At 45.9% G+C, this 18,066-nt stretch overlaps 1 protein-coding gene and 1 long non-coding RNA gene across 6 annotated transcripts in view; one reads left to right on the top strand and one right to left on the bottom strand.

The window, feature by feature from the left end:
- Positions 1-1,928: 1,928 nt before the first annotated feature.
- LOC113901243 overlaps positions 1,929-18,066 on the top strand; it is a 37,596-nt gene continuing 21,458 nt past the window's right edge. The window contains exons 1-2 of the long non-coding RNA XR_003513370.1: positions 1,929-2,463; positions 13,775-13,924. This is a non-coding gene — a long non-coding RNA (uncharacterized LOC113901243). The remainder of the gene's footprint in view (positions 2,464-13,774; positions 13,925-18,066) is intronic.
- SEPT10 (septin 10) overlaps positions 13,989-18,066 on the bottom strand; it is a 50,399-nt gene continuing 46,321 nt past the window's right edge. For 3 of the 5 annotated variants that reach the window (XM_027555400.1, XM_027555402.1, XM_027555399.1), the window contains 3 exons: positions 17,385-17,572; positions 16,758-16,914; positions 13,991-15,538 (listed from right to left, as the gene is read on the bottom strand). In XM_027555400.1, coding sequence (XP_027411201.1) covers positions 16,797-16,914; positions 17,385-17,572 — 306 coding nt within the window. In that variant the 3' untranslated portion in view covers positions 13,991-15,538; positions 16,758-16,796. Of the gene's footprint in view, positions 15,539-16,757; positions 16,915-17,384; positions 17,573-18,066 lie in introns of all 5 variants that reach the window. The other 2 variants (XM_027555398.1, XM_027555401.1) reach the window with 2 other exon arrangements.

Raw genomic sequence — 18,066 nt, 5'->3', positions numbered from 1 at the left:
TTGAACATCTATAAGTTCAAGGTTCCTGTACTGTTGAAACCTGGCTTGTGACATTGTACAGGAGACAGTAATCAAGACCATCCCCAAGAAAAAGAAATGCAAAAAGGCAAAATGGTTGTCTGAGGAGGACTTACAGATAGCTGAGAAGAGAAGCTAAAGGCAAAAGAGAAAAAGATATACCCATCTGAATGCAGAGTTCCAAAGAATAGCAAGGAGAGATAAGAAAGCCTTCCTCAGTGATCAATGCAAAGAAATAGAGAAAAACAATAGAATGGGAAAGACTAGAGCTCTCTTCAAGAAAACTAGAGATACCAAGGGAACATTTCATGCAAAGATGGGCACAATAAAGGACAGAAACGATATGGACCTAACAGAAGCAGAAGATATTAAGAGGTGGCAAGAATACACAGAAGAACTGTACAAAAAAGATCTTCATGACCCAGATAATCATGATGCCAGACATCCTGGAATGTGAAGTCAAGTGGGCCTTAGGAAGCATCACTACGAACAAAGCCAGTGGAGGTGATGAAATTCCAGTTGAGCTATTTCAAATCCTAAAAGATGATGCTGTGAAAGTGCTACACTGAATATACCAGCAAATTTGGAAAACTCAGCAGGACTGGAAAGGTCAGTTTTCATTCCAATCTCAAAGAAAGGGCAATAGAGATCAGAAGATAAATGAAGTGCACAGATATCATGGCTCAGTGGACCTCCAAGACCAACTCCCAAGGCTGGGCGATGAGCCAGGACCTCCATGGAAAGAGTGTGTTGGGCATGAGGGTGAAGGGCGGGCAGTGCCTTGGGGATCTGCAGGCCAACTAGTGGGGTCCTGACAGCAGGGAGTAACACATCGACCACCGACCACCACCCCCCACCCCCCACCCCCCCACTCCAAGAGCCACATCCAAGTCCTGGCAGGTTTCCCTTTGCTGGTTTCACCCCTGTGGGGAAGGGCAGAGGTAACAGAAGAAAAGGAAAGCAGAAAGAAAATGCAGAGGTAATGGGCTCTGCCTCCTGCCCCAGTGCTTGCCTGGGCCTCAACCTGAGGGTGGGGACGAGGTTCCTTCCCAGGGACCCCAACCCCTGGGTGAAACAGGAGAAGGGACCATCCCTCTCTAAAGCAGGAGGGGGACTGGGAGGGCAGCAGCGAGGGGCTGCGAGTCAAGTGTGCTGCCGGACGGAGAGCCACGGCCCCCAGTGTCCCAATCCCTCTCAGGTTACAAATGACAGAGAGGGGCTGAGGTTGCTAGCCAGCCGACAGGAGTTGGGAGCCACTCTTGGTCACCGGGTGGGCCCAGAGTGATCACAGGGTCCTTGCCAGGACTTCAGGGAGGCTGGAGAGGCGCTGCGTGGGAAGGACTCCGTGCCCAGGCTCTGAAGCTGGACAAGCCACAGTCTCTTTTGGCCCAGGTCGGGTCCTGAGTGACCCGGGGAAGCCGCTAGGCCTCGGCCTCAGTTTCAGGAGGGCTGGAGTGGGCCTATTTGAACCGGGACGGGAGGAGGGCCAGTCGGGCAAAAGGAGAGGGGCCTCCTATCAGGAAGTGTCCGTAAGGGTCCTGGTAAGAGCTGAAGGAACTGCTGAGGAAGACGCTCCAGGTAATCGGGAGGCCCCCAAGGAGGTGAGCACCAGGGCCGCGCCGCGGAGGGACCACCAAGGGGGCGGTTCAGCTGGGACTGGGCTGGACGCCAGCCCCGCGAGGAGAGAGGTGCACCCGGCAGTGGTGGGGACTGAACACGGATCAAGGAAAGAGCGCAGATCCCTAGGAAGGCGACAAGCGGGGACTGGGGGGTGGGGGCGGTGGAGGGGCGGAACGACAGGCTCTGCCTCCTGCCTCGGGGCTCAACCTGGGGGTGGGGACGAGGATCCTTCCCAGGGACCCCACGCCCTGGGTGAAGCCGCAGCCCAGCTGGGAGACAGTCCTGCCCGCTCTGTAGTTCGCAGAATGACTCTCTCCCGTGCCAGGCCCCTTAGGCCCTCGGCTTTTTGGCACCTAACTGCCCTTTTCTCTAAATATGAAAATTAAGCAGCTCTTGCCCTGACGGTTCCCAAAAAGAAACACAACGGCCCCTTTAAGAGAAGACGTGCAGCTGCCCTCGGAATCAGAAAAACGGGGTCTACGCGATACAGGGATCGCAGGCGGACGTTGCGTGGTCGCAGGGACGCAGGTGTGGCCCGGGAAGGGGACTCGGCGCACCCGTGTCCCAGGAGCACTGGACACACGTCCACAGTGCGTTCACGCACTAGACCCACGCACGGGGCACACGCACGGTACGTCGACGCTCGGGACACACGTCCACAGTACGTTCACGCACGGGACCCACGCACGGCACGTCGACCCTCGGGCTCACGCACGGGTTTCGCACGCGAGGCTTGGGCCACTGTGCCGACCCGGGAGGCAAGTTTGCAGCGGTTCTCGTTAGCTGGCTGAAGAGGCAGACGAGGAGTGGATGGCGCGCGTTCTTGTAAGAAACGGGAGGCGTGGGGAGTGAGTGTGTGTGTGTGTGTGACGGTGACAGGCACACGGCTGTGCTTCGTTCGTGCCGTGTTTCACACGAGAAAGTTACGGACGCGGGGAGCGCGACCGGGCGGTGGGCGGGCCTTGTCTGGAGGTCCCTCAGCGCGTGCTGTTTTCTGTAACCACGTAAGTAACCGGCTTTTTCAAAACTTAATTTTCAGTGTAAAAGTCCAATGACCCGTTTTGAATGAAAGCCAGAAGCTGAGCCGCTGCTGCCTCTCGGGGCTACTGACAGGGATCCTCAGAGTCCGCGCTCACCCGGCGGAGACGCCTGGGCTGAGGCGAGGCGCGGCAGGCAGCCTCTGAACAGGCGAAGGAGGGGGCGGGGAGGAAACGGGGCGGGGCGGGGCAGGCCCTGGAGGAGGGACGGGGAACCTGCGCCTCCGGCGGCCCACGGCCCCTCCGCCTCACCTACCCCGACTCCTCACCCCAAACCGGCCCGACCTTCTCTCCTGGCCGGGCGTGTGGACCCTGGACAGCAGAGCTGGGCCGCCCAGAGGGCCGGGCCTGAGTGTGGGTGCGCTCTGTGTACGGTCGCAGACGCAGTCCTGACGCTGGTTTCAGACGCTGAGGCCTTCAACCCTCCAGGCTGAATCGTGTTTGGCGGCCGCCCTCGGGGCGTCGTAGGGCGGCTCTGTGGCCTGAACGCTGACTGATCACGGGAAGAGGGGGCAGGCCCTGCAACACCACCAAGCTACCCACACTGTGGCACGTCCAATTCGTGCTTCTGAAGTCAGCCCTTTAATACGCATCTTAAATGTGCGTCAGAGCCCTAGTTAAAGTAAATCATACTGGGAATGACCTCGCAGCTGCTCGCCTGCCACATTGCAGATTTATGTTTTTTCAGCGAACTCATCAAAGGACCTACACTTTATTTATTTATTTCTTAAGTAATTTATTTATTTTTGGCTGTGATAGGTCTTCGTTGCTTGCATGGATTTTCTCTAGTCGCCGGGAGCGGGGACTGGCTGCTCTCTAGTTGCGGTGTGGTGGTTTCTCTTGTTCCTGAGCATGGGCTCTGCGCACGCGGGCTTCAGTAGTTGCCGCGTGTGGGCTCAGTAGTTGTGGCACACGGGCTTAGTTGTTCTCGGCTTGTCGGATCTTCATGGAGCAGAGATGGAGCCCGCGTCTCCTGCATTGGCAGGCGGATTCTTTACCACTGAGCCCCCAGAGAAGCTCAGGACCTACAGTTTTAATCAAATGCTTCACAATCTTCTGTGGGGCCCAGTCAAATCACTGTCAGTCCTCAGGGAGGTCTCTAGTGGCATACCACGGGGCTCTGCCCAGTTGAGTATTCTATAATTCAGGTGAAGGCATTAAGGTATTAAATATCACATCTATCAATTGCTCAAAGCTTGGCCACACAGGTAGATATAACAAGACGGCAGAATCACCGACATGCATTCCTCAAGGGAAGAGATTTCATGCACAATTAAAGTGATTGTAGAACCGTATTTCCAGAAATGTGTGGTTTATTGTGTTTGACCAACCAGCATGACTGGGTTCTCCATAAGGAGGACATGACAAAAGTAAATCCCAAACTGCCAAGGTGAGTTCAGAGAGAGGGCCCCCCACCCCGAAAGTCTAGCTGAAGGCAGGTGCAGCGGTGGGGCCTGGGGAAGGGTTAGTGGCCACACAGCTGCCTTCAGGAATCAGGAGTTGGAGAGGACTCCCAGGTTGGCTAGGCAGGACTGGAAAGGCAGGCAGGCTTCCCTCAGTTTCAGACCAGGTGATTTCCAGGTTTTGGAATTAATTATTAATAGAAAAGGTCAGGTTGCATCAACCAAGTAAAATTGTAAAAATTGTTTTAAACTTTATATCCTCAAATCCCCAGAACTCTTTGTTCAAATGAAATCTTCTCTGGAAACCTAGCACACAAACCAAATGAAAGCAGGGCTGTTCTTGAAACAGTAGTGTGACCCACAATCCACTGCCCTCTGTGGGTCTCCCAGACAAACAGGAGCTTCTACTTTGTTTCTGTAACAGCTAACAAGCCATCGGTGGGCTGGGGCCTGCTATTCTAATAAATTCCTTGAGGGTCTTGTCAGAATGTTTAGACCCAGAAGCATATCCAGAATTGAAATCACAAAGCTTGGTCAAACCCTTCAGTGACCACACTCAGTCCTGTCCATCATACTCAGCTGAGGCTATGCTCCCAGAAAGCTTCAACATTTTGTTTTGGGCCCAGTGTCTCCGATCTGCTCATTTCTCCTTTAACTCAGTCTAAGGACCACTGTCACGAGATGTCCCTAAGCGGCCACTTCATGGTCTTGGGGCTCCTGCCTCCTAAGCCACATAGCTGCCATGAAAGTGAAAGTTGTTCAGTTGTGTCCAACTCTGTGACTCCATGGACTATGCAGTCCCTGGAATTCTCTAGGCCGGAATACTGGAATGGGTAGCCTTTCTCTTCTCCAGGGAATCTTCCCAATCCAGGGATCAAACCGAGGTCTTCTGCATTGCAGGCGGATTCTTTACCAGCTGAGCTACAAGGGAAGCCCAGCTACAGCTGCCGTGATCTGCAGGAAAACCAGGTTCTGTGGAGGTTAATTCACTCCTGCGTCTCAGTGAGACGGCTTCTTCTCCTCTATCTCTTGATAGAAAAGCCTCACCTGATAGACACTGGCTTTACCTTCCTCCTCTGAGGGCAGGATGGTGCCTAAATGCATTTTCCAGTCTGCCCTGCAGCCAGGCCTGATCCTGAGTGGGGATGCCTTCCTTCTTCCCATCTTTCTGAGAGCTCGGGTGTGGATGTATTGACTTCAGTCCTGGCCACAAAGACAGGAGCAAACTGTACAGGATGGAGGAAGAGGAGGAGGAGGTGGGGGCTCTGACCAGTCAAAGCCTCAGTGGACAACCTGCCCACGGGAGAGAGAAGGAAACACTGTCTATTTAAGCCATTGTCACAGGGAGGCTCTTATTATAGTAGTCAACCTTTTCCTTGTAAACCTGTGGACTTATTTTTGGGAGGACACCAGTCTTCACCAGATTGCTTTCTAATCTGATGCTCTATGAATGGATCATAGATGGAGCAGATGTTTCTGAGTGACCAAAAGCCAGTTCTGACTTTTGCTTATGGACATAATGGAAAAACAGAATTGGATTTACCCTGCCATCTGACATAGCTAGAAAACCAGACAAAACACAGGACATTGGAACATGGGCATCACAGAATGATTCTTGGGAGAAGGGCCCTTTAGTGAGTGAGGGCTGCCATCACAGAGAACCACAGATGGGGCCTAAAAACCAGAAGTTTAATTTCCTGCAACTCTGGAGGCTGAAGGTCTGATATCAAGGTGTCAGCAGGACTGGTTCCTCCTGAGGCCTCTCTCCTTGGTTGTGTGGACTACCGTCCCCTCCTTGGGTCTTCACATGGCTCCCTCAGGGCGCCTGTGTCTCGATCTCTTCCTGTTGGATTACAGGCTACCCATATGACCTCATTTACCTCACTTACCACTTTATAGAGACATTACCAACAAAGGTCCATCTAGTCAAAGCTGTAGTTTTTCCAGTAGTCATGTATAGATGTGAGAGTTGGACCATAAAGAAAGCTGAGTGCGGAAGAATTGATGCTTTTGAATTGTGGTGTTGGAGAAGACTCTTGAATCTTGAGAATCCCTTAGACTGCAAGGAGATCAAACTAGTCAATCCTCAAGGAAATCAGTCCTGAATATTCATTGGAAGGACTAATGGCTGAAGCTGAAACTCCAATACTTTGGCCACCTGATGCGAAAAACTGACTCACTGATAAAGACCCTGATGCTGGGAAAGATTGAAGGCAGGAGGAGAAGGGGATGACAGGATGAGATGGTTGAATGGCGTCACTGACTTGATGGACATGAGTCTGAGCAAGCTCCGGGAGTTGGTGATGGACAGGGAAGCCTGGTGTACTGCAGTCCATGGAGTTGCAGAGAGTTGGACACATCTCAGTGACTGACTGACCTTTTCACAGACCCTGCATCAAACAGGGTCACATGCTTCAGCTTCATTGCATGATTTTCTGGTGTGTGTGTTGTGTTTATTAAGTTAAAAATATTTTGTAAATTTGCCTCTTTTTGAGCTGTAGGTTTTTTTGAAGTGTATTATCTAATTTCTGAATATTTAGTATTTTCCTGGGTATTCTTTCCATTACTGATAGCTAGTTTAATTCCATTGTGGTCAGAGAACATACTTTACACAGTTTCAGCCCTCTTATGTTTATTCATTGAGGCTGATCTTATGGTAAAAAAATCTTCTGTGTGAATGTGCTGTGTGCCCTTGAAGAGAATGTGTGTCCTCTCCTGGGGGTTGGAGTGACCTCTAAATGTCCATTAGATCAAACTGATTGATAGCGTTGTTTAAGTTTTCTTGAGCTTTGTAGATTTTTGTTGTATCAATTACTGAGAGAACCTTGTTGGCATTTCCTGTCACAGGGTGGGCTTATTCTTTTAACCTCTGTGGTATCTGCAGGTCTCAAGTTCTGTCAGTTTTTTCTTCAGGTACTTTTACTTAGTTATTAGGTGCAAAGACACATGGTCGATAGATTCTCCTGGTAAATCGGCCCCATTATCATTCAGAAATGACCCCTTTATCCCTATCCCTATGCAGGTCCTTGTTCTGAATTGACTTTGTCTTGGTTATGCTCCCACTGGTGGCTCAGAGGATAAAGAATCTGGCTGCAATGCAGGAGACCTGGGTTCCATCTCCAGGATGGGAAGCTCCCTGGAGGAGGAAATGGTAACCTACAGCAGTATTCTTGCCTGGAGAATTCCATGGACAGAGGAGCCTGGCGAGCTACAGTCCAGGGGTTACAAAGAGCTGGACACGACTGAGCGACTAACCCCTTTGGTTATGCTGCCGTTTTAGTTTTTGTCTCATTCATGTTTTCGGGAGATGTATTTTTCCATCCTTTTACTCTGTCTTCATATTTAAAGTAGTGTTTTAGTAGACAGTGTATAACTGTATTTTACTTCTAAAATCCAACCTGACAGTCTCTGCCTGTTAACATTGGAGTGTTCTGACTGGTCGCAGCAATGTAATCAGATTTAAGTCTACAATCTTGCTATTGTTTTTCACCCATTCATTATTTCTTTTTTCTCCCTCTTTCTGCTTTGGACTTGTTATTTTTCTGTTTTCCTAAAATAAAAAGGAATTTTATTTCCTTTTTGACTCCAGGCATACTTTTGTTTTGAAATTTTGTGATTGCTTTGGGTTTACAATATGTATATTTAGTTATCATTGATAAGTCATTCTGGTGTTAAAGATACACATTATGCCTCTTCACTTGTTTTGTGAGCATTTTTATTATTCAGATATGCCAATTCTGCCCTCAGTCTCCAGGCTGCTGTTTTCGTGTTTTCCTTCTGTATGTGTTACAAAAGCCCATAGTCTGTTTTGATTTTGCTTTAAACAATTGATTATCTTAAAGCAGTTTAAAATATTTTTATATTGAAGTATATAGTTGGTTTACAGTATTGTGTGTGTTTTAGGTGTACAGCAAAGTGATTCAGAGATACAATTATATCTGTTTTTTCAGATTCTTTTTCTTTATATTACAAAATATTGAGTATAGTTCCTTGTGCTTTGTGGTAGGTCTTTGTTGGTTATCTATTTTATACATAGTAGTATGATATCAAAGCACTTTTTAAACTAGAAAAAAAGATTTTAAGTTATGTATTTACCATTTCCAGTTACTTTGTGTAAATTTGAATTTCCTTTAGGTGTCATTTTCCCTCTGCCTGAATCACCCCCTTTAACATTTCATGTCATCCAGGTGTGTTAGTGGTGAAATTTTTCAGCTGTTGCTTGTCTTAATATCTCTCTTTTGCCTATATTTTTGAAAGGTATTTCTACTGGCATGGAATTCTAGGTTCTTTTTTTCATTTAGCATTTGAAAAGGTATTGTCTGTTGGTTGGCATTGTTCTTGATGAGATCTTTGTTTATTCTTAACCTAGTTTCTCTAGTAATAGGGAAAAACCTCTTAATAGAATTAACTTGTATTCTATGTTAGTCACTAAAGGGATGTTCACTATAAGCCCTAAATTCTACATAATGGCCCATCTCTGGGAACCCCACCTCCCAGGTAATGAGCAGTAAGCTAAAATACCTTCCAGGAACCCTCCTGACCAGGCCTACCTGTGAGTGACTATAGGAGGATGAAATTCACATGTTCCCTCTGGAGGCTGATGGGAATCTGGAAGTGTCTGACTTTATTCCCTCCCCTTTGGTATAAAAGGGGCCTGCATTCTAACTCAGGCAAGATGGTTCTTTGGGGCACAAGCCCACCGTCTTCTCAGTGTGCTGGCTTTCCAGATAAAGTCACTACTCCTTGTCCCAACAACTCGTCTCTTGATTTATTGACCCGTTGTATTAAGAGCAGGATGAGTGCGAACTCGGTAACACCACCATTCAGACTCCTTGGAGTGTCGAAGATGTTTCCTTCTTCAGGCATCTTTTTTTTTTAAATTAGTTAATTTATTTTAATTGGAGGCTTTTTACTTTACAATATTGTGGTGGGTTTTGCCATACATTGACATGAATCAGCCATGGGTGCACATGTGTCCCCCCATCCCGAACCCCCCTCCCACCTTCCTTCCCATCCCATTCCATCCCTCTGGGTTGTCCCAGAGCACCAGCTTTGGGTGCCCTCCTTCATGCATTGAACTTGCACTGGTCACCTATTTTACATACAGTAATATACATGTTTCAGTGCCATTCTCTCAAATCATCCTCCCTTGCCTTCTCTGACATAGTCTAAAAGTCTATTCTTTACATCTGTGTCTGTTTTGCTGCCTTGCATATAGTGTCATTACCATCTTTCTAAATTCCATATATATGCATTAATATATTGTATTAATGTTTCTATTTGACTTACTTTCGCTGTATGTAATAGGCTCCAGTTTCATCCACCTCATTAGAACTGACTCAAATGCATTCTTTTTTTATAGTGGAGTAATATTTCATTGTGTATATATACCACAGCTTCCTTACCCATTTGTCTGCCGATGGACGTCTAGGTTGCTTTCATGTCCTAGATGTTGTAAATAGTGCTGCAGTGAACATTGGGGTACATGTGTCTCTTTCAATTCTAGTTTCCTTGATGTGTATGCCCAGCAGTGTGATTGCTGGCTCATATGGCAGTTCCATTTCCAGTTTTTTAAGGAATCTCCACACTGTTATCCATAGTGGCTGTACCAGTTTGCATTCTAACCAACAGTGTAAGAAGGTGCCCTTTTCTCCACACCCTCTCCCACATTTATTGTTTATAGACTTTTTGATGGTGGCCATTCTGACCAGCATGAGATGATACCTTGTGGTAGTTTTGATTTGCATTTCTGTAATGAATGATGTTGAGCATCTTTTCATGTGTTTATTAACCATCTGTATTTCTTCTTTGCAAGCATCTTTTTAAAGCTAGTATTTTTCCCGTGTGGAGTAACATCTTAAACACTGTAGTCAACAATTCCGCAGGGAAATAGGGAAAGGGGAGTGAAAACGAAATCTGGGGCAGGCCCTGGCTTTGATTCAGAGGCTGCCTGCCTTCCGCTCCTGTTCTCTGACGTGAGGGACTTGATAAGCTATTTCCTGATGCCCAGGAACGTGACCCTCAGCCCACTGCTTCCTGGAGACGTTCTTTCTGTGCAGCAGCCTGTGTTGATGCATAAGACGTTCAGAGACAAGTATTGTGGACAGAAAGCTTCACTGTTCACTTGGAAAGACTCAGAAGTGCCAGGTTTCCTTTGCCCAGCATGGCCACCATCACAGGAGGAGACAGGTCAGACCAGACTCTGACTCCTGTTCCACCTCCATGAGCGCAGGTCTCTCTTCCCTGGACCTCACCTCACCCTCTTTGCTGATCCGTCTGGTGGGGCAGCAGCACAGACTGCTTGCTTCCCAAAGTTCAAAGAGGAGCCCAAGAGTCTCAAGAGCTACTGGGAGTGGGAGGCCCCAGAAGGAGCAGCTGTAGAAAGCCATGAGGGGCCGTGCAGTGGGCGGTGCCCTTGGGTGGTTTACTTGTTTGGTCAGCTCTTCCCTGGGAGCCCGGGCAGGAGAACTGAAGGTCTGGGACCACGCAGCTCTGTGGTGGGTGACCCCAGCCTGTGGTGACTCTGCCCACACAAGTGACAATTTCCCCACAGGCAGGAATTAAAGCAGACTGCTTGGGATTCCCTCACAGAGGCACAGGCCATGTACAGGCACCCGGGATCAAGTTGGCCTTGTGGAGGACCTTGACTTTGAACCACAGTTGGACAGGCCTGGGGGCAGCAGAACCTGAGCACAAGCCAGTTAATGAAGGGCAGTTGTCGAGGCCATACAGAGTAGGCTGGACAGAGCTGAGGACCCAGCTTCAAGAGCTGAGACTCTGCTTAGTGAGAACAGAGTGTCAGGCACTGAGCCTGCCCAGTGGCCAGCCGCATTCAGTCATCAGGTGGGCATCTGTGCCCACGACCCTGTGGACTCCTGACCCCAGTGCTCAGTGCTCTGACCACTGCTTCAGGTGGACTCGCTGCAGACAGAGCCGTGTCACCTGTGAGAACTGAGATCATCTTAATTTTTTGCCTCCAGAGGTGACTGCTGGCTCCAGTGATGTGTCTAACAGAAGGGATGGTCTTGCCACTCTTCCAGCCTTAAAGTGTGATGCCTACTCTGGGTTGCTGTTTGTGGGTACCCTTTATCAAATTGAGGAAGTTTCCTTCTATTCAGTGTTCTAAGAATCTTATCTTTTTAAAAAATATTGAAGATGCTACATTTTATCAATATTTTCTGATTCTACAGGGATGACCATATGATTTTTAATGTTCATGCTTTGAGTTACACTGGTTAATTTCCTACTGTTAAAACATCATTGCATTCCTGGATATTGGGAACTGTCTTTTTAAATACATTTTTCTGGATTTAGTTTGTTAGTAACCTGTTCAGGATTTTTGCATCTTTGCTCATATACGAGATTAGATTATTCTGTCCTTTCTCAGAATGTTATTAGGCTTCATTGTTAAGGTGTTAGGTTGCATGAGTTTTACAGACTTCTGTAGCCACATCATCCCCACACACTGTAGACCTGAGGCACCTGCACCAGCTGTTGGTTTCTTCCTGCTCCTGAGGCCAGGCTGCCCCCCAGCAAGGCTGTCTTCATCCTACAGAAGTGATGCCTTCTATAGAGAATATAGCTGACTAGCGAGGAGGGCCTGGCAACCCACTGCAGTATTCTTGCCTGGAGGATCCCCGTGGCCAGAGGAGCCCAGCGGGCTACAGTCCATGGGGTCACAGTCAGACACAACTGAGTAATTAAGAACAGCACAGCACAGCTGCACAGCAGCTTTTGGTTGAATGCACATGATGTACCTTTACCTGTCAGGATGGAAAACTTTAATCCTTTCTTGTAAAGTGACATAGCTGATTTTAAAAAACTTTTGCCTAAAAAAAAATTTATTGTGATTACTGGTTTGGGCCTAAATCTACCATATTACTAAATGCTTTTTGACTGTCATATCTGTTTTATTTCCTTGTTTCCTTCTGGGTTATCATTTATCAGGCTAGTTTTCCTTTTGCTGGCTGGAAAGGCACTTTGTCACCACACTTACGTGCTCTTCCTGCCTCTAAGTTACGGTGCACGGGGATCTCTACCTGCTCCCAGTTAACACAAGGCCCTCCTACTCCATTCATCCCACTCTCAACTGGCATGCCACTGAAGTCTTGAACTTTAGTTCCCTCTGTATTTCTAGCTCCAGAGGACATTTTCAGGGTTTTACATAGCCATTATTCATTTAGGTTGATCCATGCCATTTTTTTTTTTTTACTATATATTCCTTTCTGCCTCAGTGTTATTTAAACACTACCTGATTATTCTCCTGTGCATGCTGTGGTAGGAACTACTGGCCTGGGCTTCAGTCTGAGTTTTCTTGCCCATGGCCTGGCTCATCCCTTATCACACCTTTCCCTCTACTCTGGATGAGTATCTGACTACGCAAGTCAGACCTCTCCGTGACTCCTCCTGCTCAATGGGTTAGGTTTATGAACTCCTTGTCTGTTCCCTGCCTCCTTCTAAACCCCCACCCTCACTCACATCCTGCCCCTCATGTTTCCCCGATCCTCTGTTCACATCGAGCTGCTTCCCGGGGTGCCCAGGCTTCCCTGTACCCAGGTCACCTTCTTCCCCTCCTACATCTGAAGCTGCTTCAGTCCTTCAAGGCCAGTCACCTCGGCGCTTTCCTGTGCTCCCTGGGCAGGAGCCTTTCTGAGAGAGGCTGCTCCATAGGGGCCTCATCAGTTTGTGCCCCCATTTCCTGTCCAAATAGGAAAACAGGACTTAAAACAGTTCATCTTCCAGATAGGGGTAGTAATCTTCCACATGATGCTTGGAACCTAGAATCAGAATCTGTGTGAAAGAACTTAAAAATGCAGTCCTTGGTACGAAGGTTAGTGGTTGGCAGTCAAAGACAATTATGTTTCAAATGCTTTATAAAAAAAATAATAAAACAGGTCTAGCAGTCCAAAGGGTCGCTGAGGGTGGGACACGACTGAGCAACTTCACTTTCACTTTTCACTTTCACGCACTGGAGAAGGAAATGGCAACCCACTCCAGTGTTCTTGCCTGGCAAATTCCAGGGACAGGGGGAGCCTGGTGGGCTGCCGTCTATGGGGTCGCACAGAGTCGGACACGACTGAAGTGACTTAGCAGCAGCAGCAGCGGCTTTATTTTATTCCCTGAAATTTATTGCTTCAAGCATCAGTGGATAATACCTCACTCTGTAACCTTGGAGAACTAATATGCTTTGTGAGAAGCTGAGCTTCATCCAGGCAGACCTCGCTGTATTGTGCAGGTGTGTGTTCTTTACACACTGAAGGCATGTGGCAGCCCTTCGTCAAGCAGGTGTGTCCGTGCCATTTTCCCACAGCATTTGTTCACTTTCTGTCTCTGTCACATTTTGATAATTCTCATAGTGTTTCAAACTTATTATATTTGTTATGATGATCTGTAATCAGAGATCTTAATGTTACTACCACAACTTGCTGAGGGCTCGGGATGGTTAGCATTTTTTAGCAACTGAGTATTAACTAAGGTATGTGTATTGGTTTTCTTATATATAAGCTACTGCACACTTCACAAGAATACTGCACAGTGTAAACATGGCTTTTGTATGCACTCCAAAAACAGTTCATGTGACTTACTTTATTTTAATACTCACTATATTGGATAGGTGGTCTGGATCTGAGCCTGCACTGTCTCTGAGGTCTGCCTGTACTGTAGTTGTTTAAACAATATTTTTTCTTTGCCATGCAGCTCTTCTAAAGTAGAATCTTACATGGAGTCGCAGATACATGAAGCAAGTACAGGACTCGCACTGTGGGCATGCACATGTGGTGAGCCTCCTTCACAGCAGCGTCACCCGCAGCACAGGCGCCAGCCCTTCTGTTCAGCCCAGGGTCTAAGGTAGGTGTCCATGATCTTTTCAACTAGGAACTTGAATAACTTTTTGTAAGATGCCAACAACCACTCTGGCACTTAAAAGTAACTTTATTATGGTTCAGGATAGCTGTTTATACACAGTTTGATATAATAGGCTACGAACAACCCCCACTCGCGTCAGGTCACTGAGCTTGCCGCGTCGCTCCTGGGCTAAGGCTCAGCGCTGCAGCACTGGCCGGGCTCGGGAGGCCAGGCTACCTGCCTGCGAGGACTCACCGGCTCTCCTGCTCCCACCTTCCAGAGGCTGGGCATTACTGATCCTGAGAAAAAAGTGCAGAGCTTTTTCTGTGATACTTATAACTTATGTTACTAAAGTTCTAAAGGGCTAAGAGACATTTGTGAACTTTAGATTAAAAAATGGAATTTAAAGTGTTGGTCCAGATAAGCTGTGCTACAAAAGGAAAGGTTTCTTTTGCGACTTAAACAGAAATTCGTGAAAAATACACTGCTCAGAATCTGACATGTGCCATGTAAAACACTCTGTTGTCTGAGAAGTACTGATCATCCACCCCTGTTTTAAAATAACTCAAACATATAATTAACTAGTTCTGATAAAGTGTTTAAGATCAATATGCAAAAAGAAAAGTTAAGGTGATTTAAACACAGTTTAGTAAATATGTAGATACATTTTATTTGTCAAGAGTAAATATCAGTTTCATTTAGAATATTCAGGTACAAAAAGTGAAAACTTAATGAATGTTAAGAAAAAGTTAGAAACCATTAAATTGTTCTGCAAATGCTAAGGCACTGAATTCAAATATGCTTTACAATATGAATTACCTAAATTTTTATCTTTAATATTCAGATGTTCATAGCTTATTTTCTTAAGAAATATTTTTAGTAAGATGATATAACTTTATTTACCCTAGAAGACAGTTTTAAACAATTATGTAATACAGACTAATGCACACAGTGTGAAGACACCCAGTTCTAAAGTTACTTAGCACTAGAAAAGGGCTTATTTACCTGAGTGTTTCTGCTCTTAAACATATCACAACAACACATGGACCACAATGCTGAAGCACATATTATGTAATCTGATACAAAAGCTTAGGATCATGTTTCCAACTGGATAATTATATCAAAACTTTAAAAGTTTTGAGCTGCTGGAGTTTCAGGTACATAATACATTTTAAAACATATTCCCCAAAGTTTACCTTTACATACCTTTGGTATGTACACAAAAGATTCATCTTGGAATATATATGCAATCAGAGCCTAATATATATGAGTCCTGTATTTTCAAAGCCACCAACAGACACTCTTGTCACAGTATAGTGACAGGCAGTGGGCAGCAGGGGAAATTATCTCAATTCATCACAAACTTATCTTAAACTACTAACAGTGAATAAGTAATACCATCCAGTCTGGCTTATATATTGACCTCATACTTAAAAGTATTTTCCCATAAATGGCAGTAACTGTGGCCATTTGCCAGATAAAGAATAAGTAGTACAGCATAAGTGATACATCAAATAAAAACAGCAAGAAAATCAAAGCATAATTCTAACATTTTAATAGCTTTTGCTTGTGATGACCTTCTGTGATCTGGAACCTTTGTTTTACATAAAATTGGAGCTGGAAAGAGAAAAAAAACCTTTTGTTTGGTACAATAGAAAACCATATGGGAAATAAAAATCACTTCTTTTACAAAGTTTTTACAGATACACGTCTAGTATATGATAGGACATCTAGCTGTGGGACTCTGGAAAAGAAAAAACAAACACCAGCATTTCTTGAGGGTAAATTTTTCTGAGCTCGTAAACTGTGGGCTTGGCCCTGATTTTGCGAACAGCAGCCCATACCTTATTTTTCAAGTATGGAATGAAATGGGGGAGTCCAAGTCTAGTAAGACTAGACTAGACTAGTCTAGTAAAACCGGACTAAGTCGAGATGATGAGAAGGTGAACGGCCCCTTAGTTTTATAATTCAAGACACATTGAAAAGAAGTCATAAATTATATGTAAACAGTTGGCCCTCTGGATCTGGGGGTTCCACATCTGAGGATTCAACTGACTGAGGATCGAAAGTATTTGGGAAAAAAATTCCAGAAAGTTCCAAAAAACCAAACCTGAATGTGCCACTTGCTGGCGAGTGTCTACCTAGCACTTATATTCTATTTGCATTGTATTAGGTGTTAGAAAAAACCTGGAAATGATTTAATACGTACAGGATGTGCATAGGTTCTGTGCAAAAACTATGCATTTGATATGAGGGACTTGAGCAGCAGTGGATTTTGGTGTCTTCCTGGAACCAGTCCCCCACAGATAATGGGGTGGTTTATTTTTTTAAATTCAGTGTATTCATTTTTTTTTTCACAAATAACTGCATGCCTTTTTTGTATCAGGCACTGTTCTAGGAACTGAGGGTGGATACATCAGCCAACAAAACAGATCCACTCCCTGGAAGAGCTTATGTTAAAAGATTATACATGAGAATTCCTTCTTCCCACAAACCTAACATCCACAGGCCAATTAAATGGATTTAACTCTCCATAGTTCAAAAATGGAAAGCTATCACAGGCAATGTTATATTTTCCTAACTTTTTGAAGGTGACTTATAAAGAATTCTGACAATACAGTTTGAAATACAATGTGGTGATAAAAGAAACCCGAGGACTGCCTTGTGAGGCCCAGGAGAATCTGAGCTGCCACAAGGCGGGCTGGATGCTCAGCAGAGTGTGCAAATAGGCAAAGTGAGGAGGACATTCAAGGGGGAGAAATACAGTAAAAAAATACAAAGGAGGGAAAACCACCTTATTTTCTAAGACTTTGGTTACACTGATTTTAACACATACCCCAGATCTACAAGCCTTGGCGCCATCCTCCACCTGTTATCAAGGCCGCCCTGGCGCACGGGGTCCCTCTCTACCTTCCTCTGCATCTTTACGTCCACCAATCGTTTCACAAGCTCTGACATCAAAGCACAGGAGTTCCAATCGATAGCCTGGTTCCCTTATTAAAATAAAAATTCTCACAAAATCATTAGCGGAATTTGTTTAAAAGAAGTAAACCTAAGAATTAATTTTTTATCAAGTATTTTCTTATGTCTCTAATTTCCCCAGGAAAGTATATAGCTTCTGTCAGGCATGAAAGTCGACAGAACTGACAGGTCAGTGGTTACTAGACATGTCCTGGAGTGGACAGTGCCCTCAGGTCACAGACCCTCACACGTTTTGGCAAATTTGTGTTGTGTTCACTCACACATTCATGCAAACATTCACTCAGATGTGTACAGAGCACTAGACACGTGGCAGGTGCCCTTCTATCTGCTGGGGAATCCGCACACCAGGAGGGACCAGGGCTCTGCTCTCAAGGAGCTTTTTGTTTCAGTGCAGGAGACAGAGGGGAATAAGGAGACAGGGCAAAGAGCCATGAAGAGGGGGCACTGAGGCTGGAGGGGTCAGACCAGGGGAAGGGCTTACTTCTTGCGGTCCTTGTCCTTCCTCAGGTTGCTGCCTGGGGTCATAAAGGTCTGGTTCTGGTATATCTCAGAAGTAGCTTTCTTCTTGGAGAAAGCCATGATTTCTTCTTCCAGAAGTCTTCTCTTCTCTTCCAGCCTCAGCTTCTCCTCTTGGTGGACTCGTTTAAGGTGTTCAAACTTGGCCTGGAGCTGTGAAGCCAAGTGAGATTCCTGCTGAGGATGCTGTGTGGCAGCACACACCTGCGCCTCTTGGCGCTGCAGCCCTGCTCAGGCTGCCTGCACAGCAACCAGGCAGATGTTCACACATGGAACTGCTTTAACAGTAACTGACATGAGCTCCCATGCAAAAACGCACAAGCAAAACAAAAACAGCCTCACAAACCTCAGTTTTTTAAACATTTGACCTCTTCTTAGAGTTTCTCTTTAGTTGCTCTACACATTTTCACCAAAAAGCCTCTTCAAATAAAGTTTCTAAAACTGTTATTAATAAAAGTGTGGGACATAAATTAGAGAATCGAGTTTTCAGAAATAGGGGAAAAAGTCCATCTTTTCCAAATAAATTTACCATGTACTAGTGAAATAGCTGTTGGTTACACTGGTGAACCTGTGTGGAAAGCAGTGTCAGTTTAAATCAAGAACCTTACAAATCTGTAGTGTTTTTCCACAGTCATTCACCTTCTTGA

Source organism: Bos indicus x Bos taurus, chromosome 11 (genome assembly GCF_003369695.1).
Source record: "Bos indicus x Bos taurus breed Angus x Brahman F1 hybrid chromosome 11, Bos_hybrid_MaternalHap_v2.0, whole genome shotgun sequence".
Taxonomy (NCBI): domain Eukaryota; kingdom Metazoa; phylum Chordata; class Mammalia; order Artiodactyla; family Bovidae; genus Bos; species Bos indicus x Bos taurus.
Note: the sequence above shows the minus strand (reverse complement) of the source record. Positions and strands in the feature narration are given on the sequence as shown.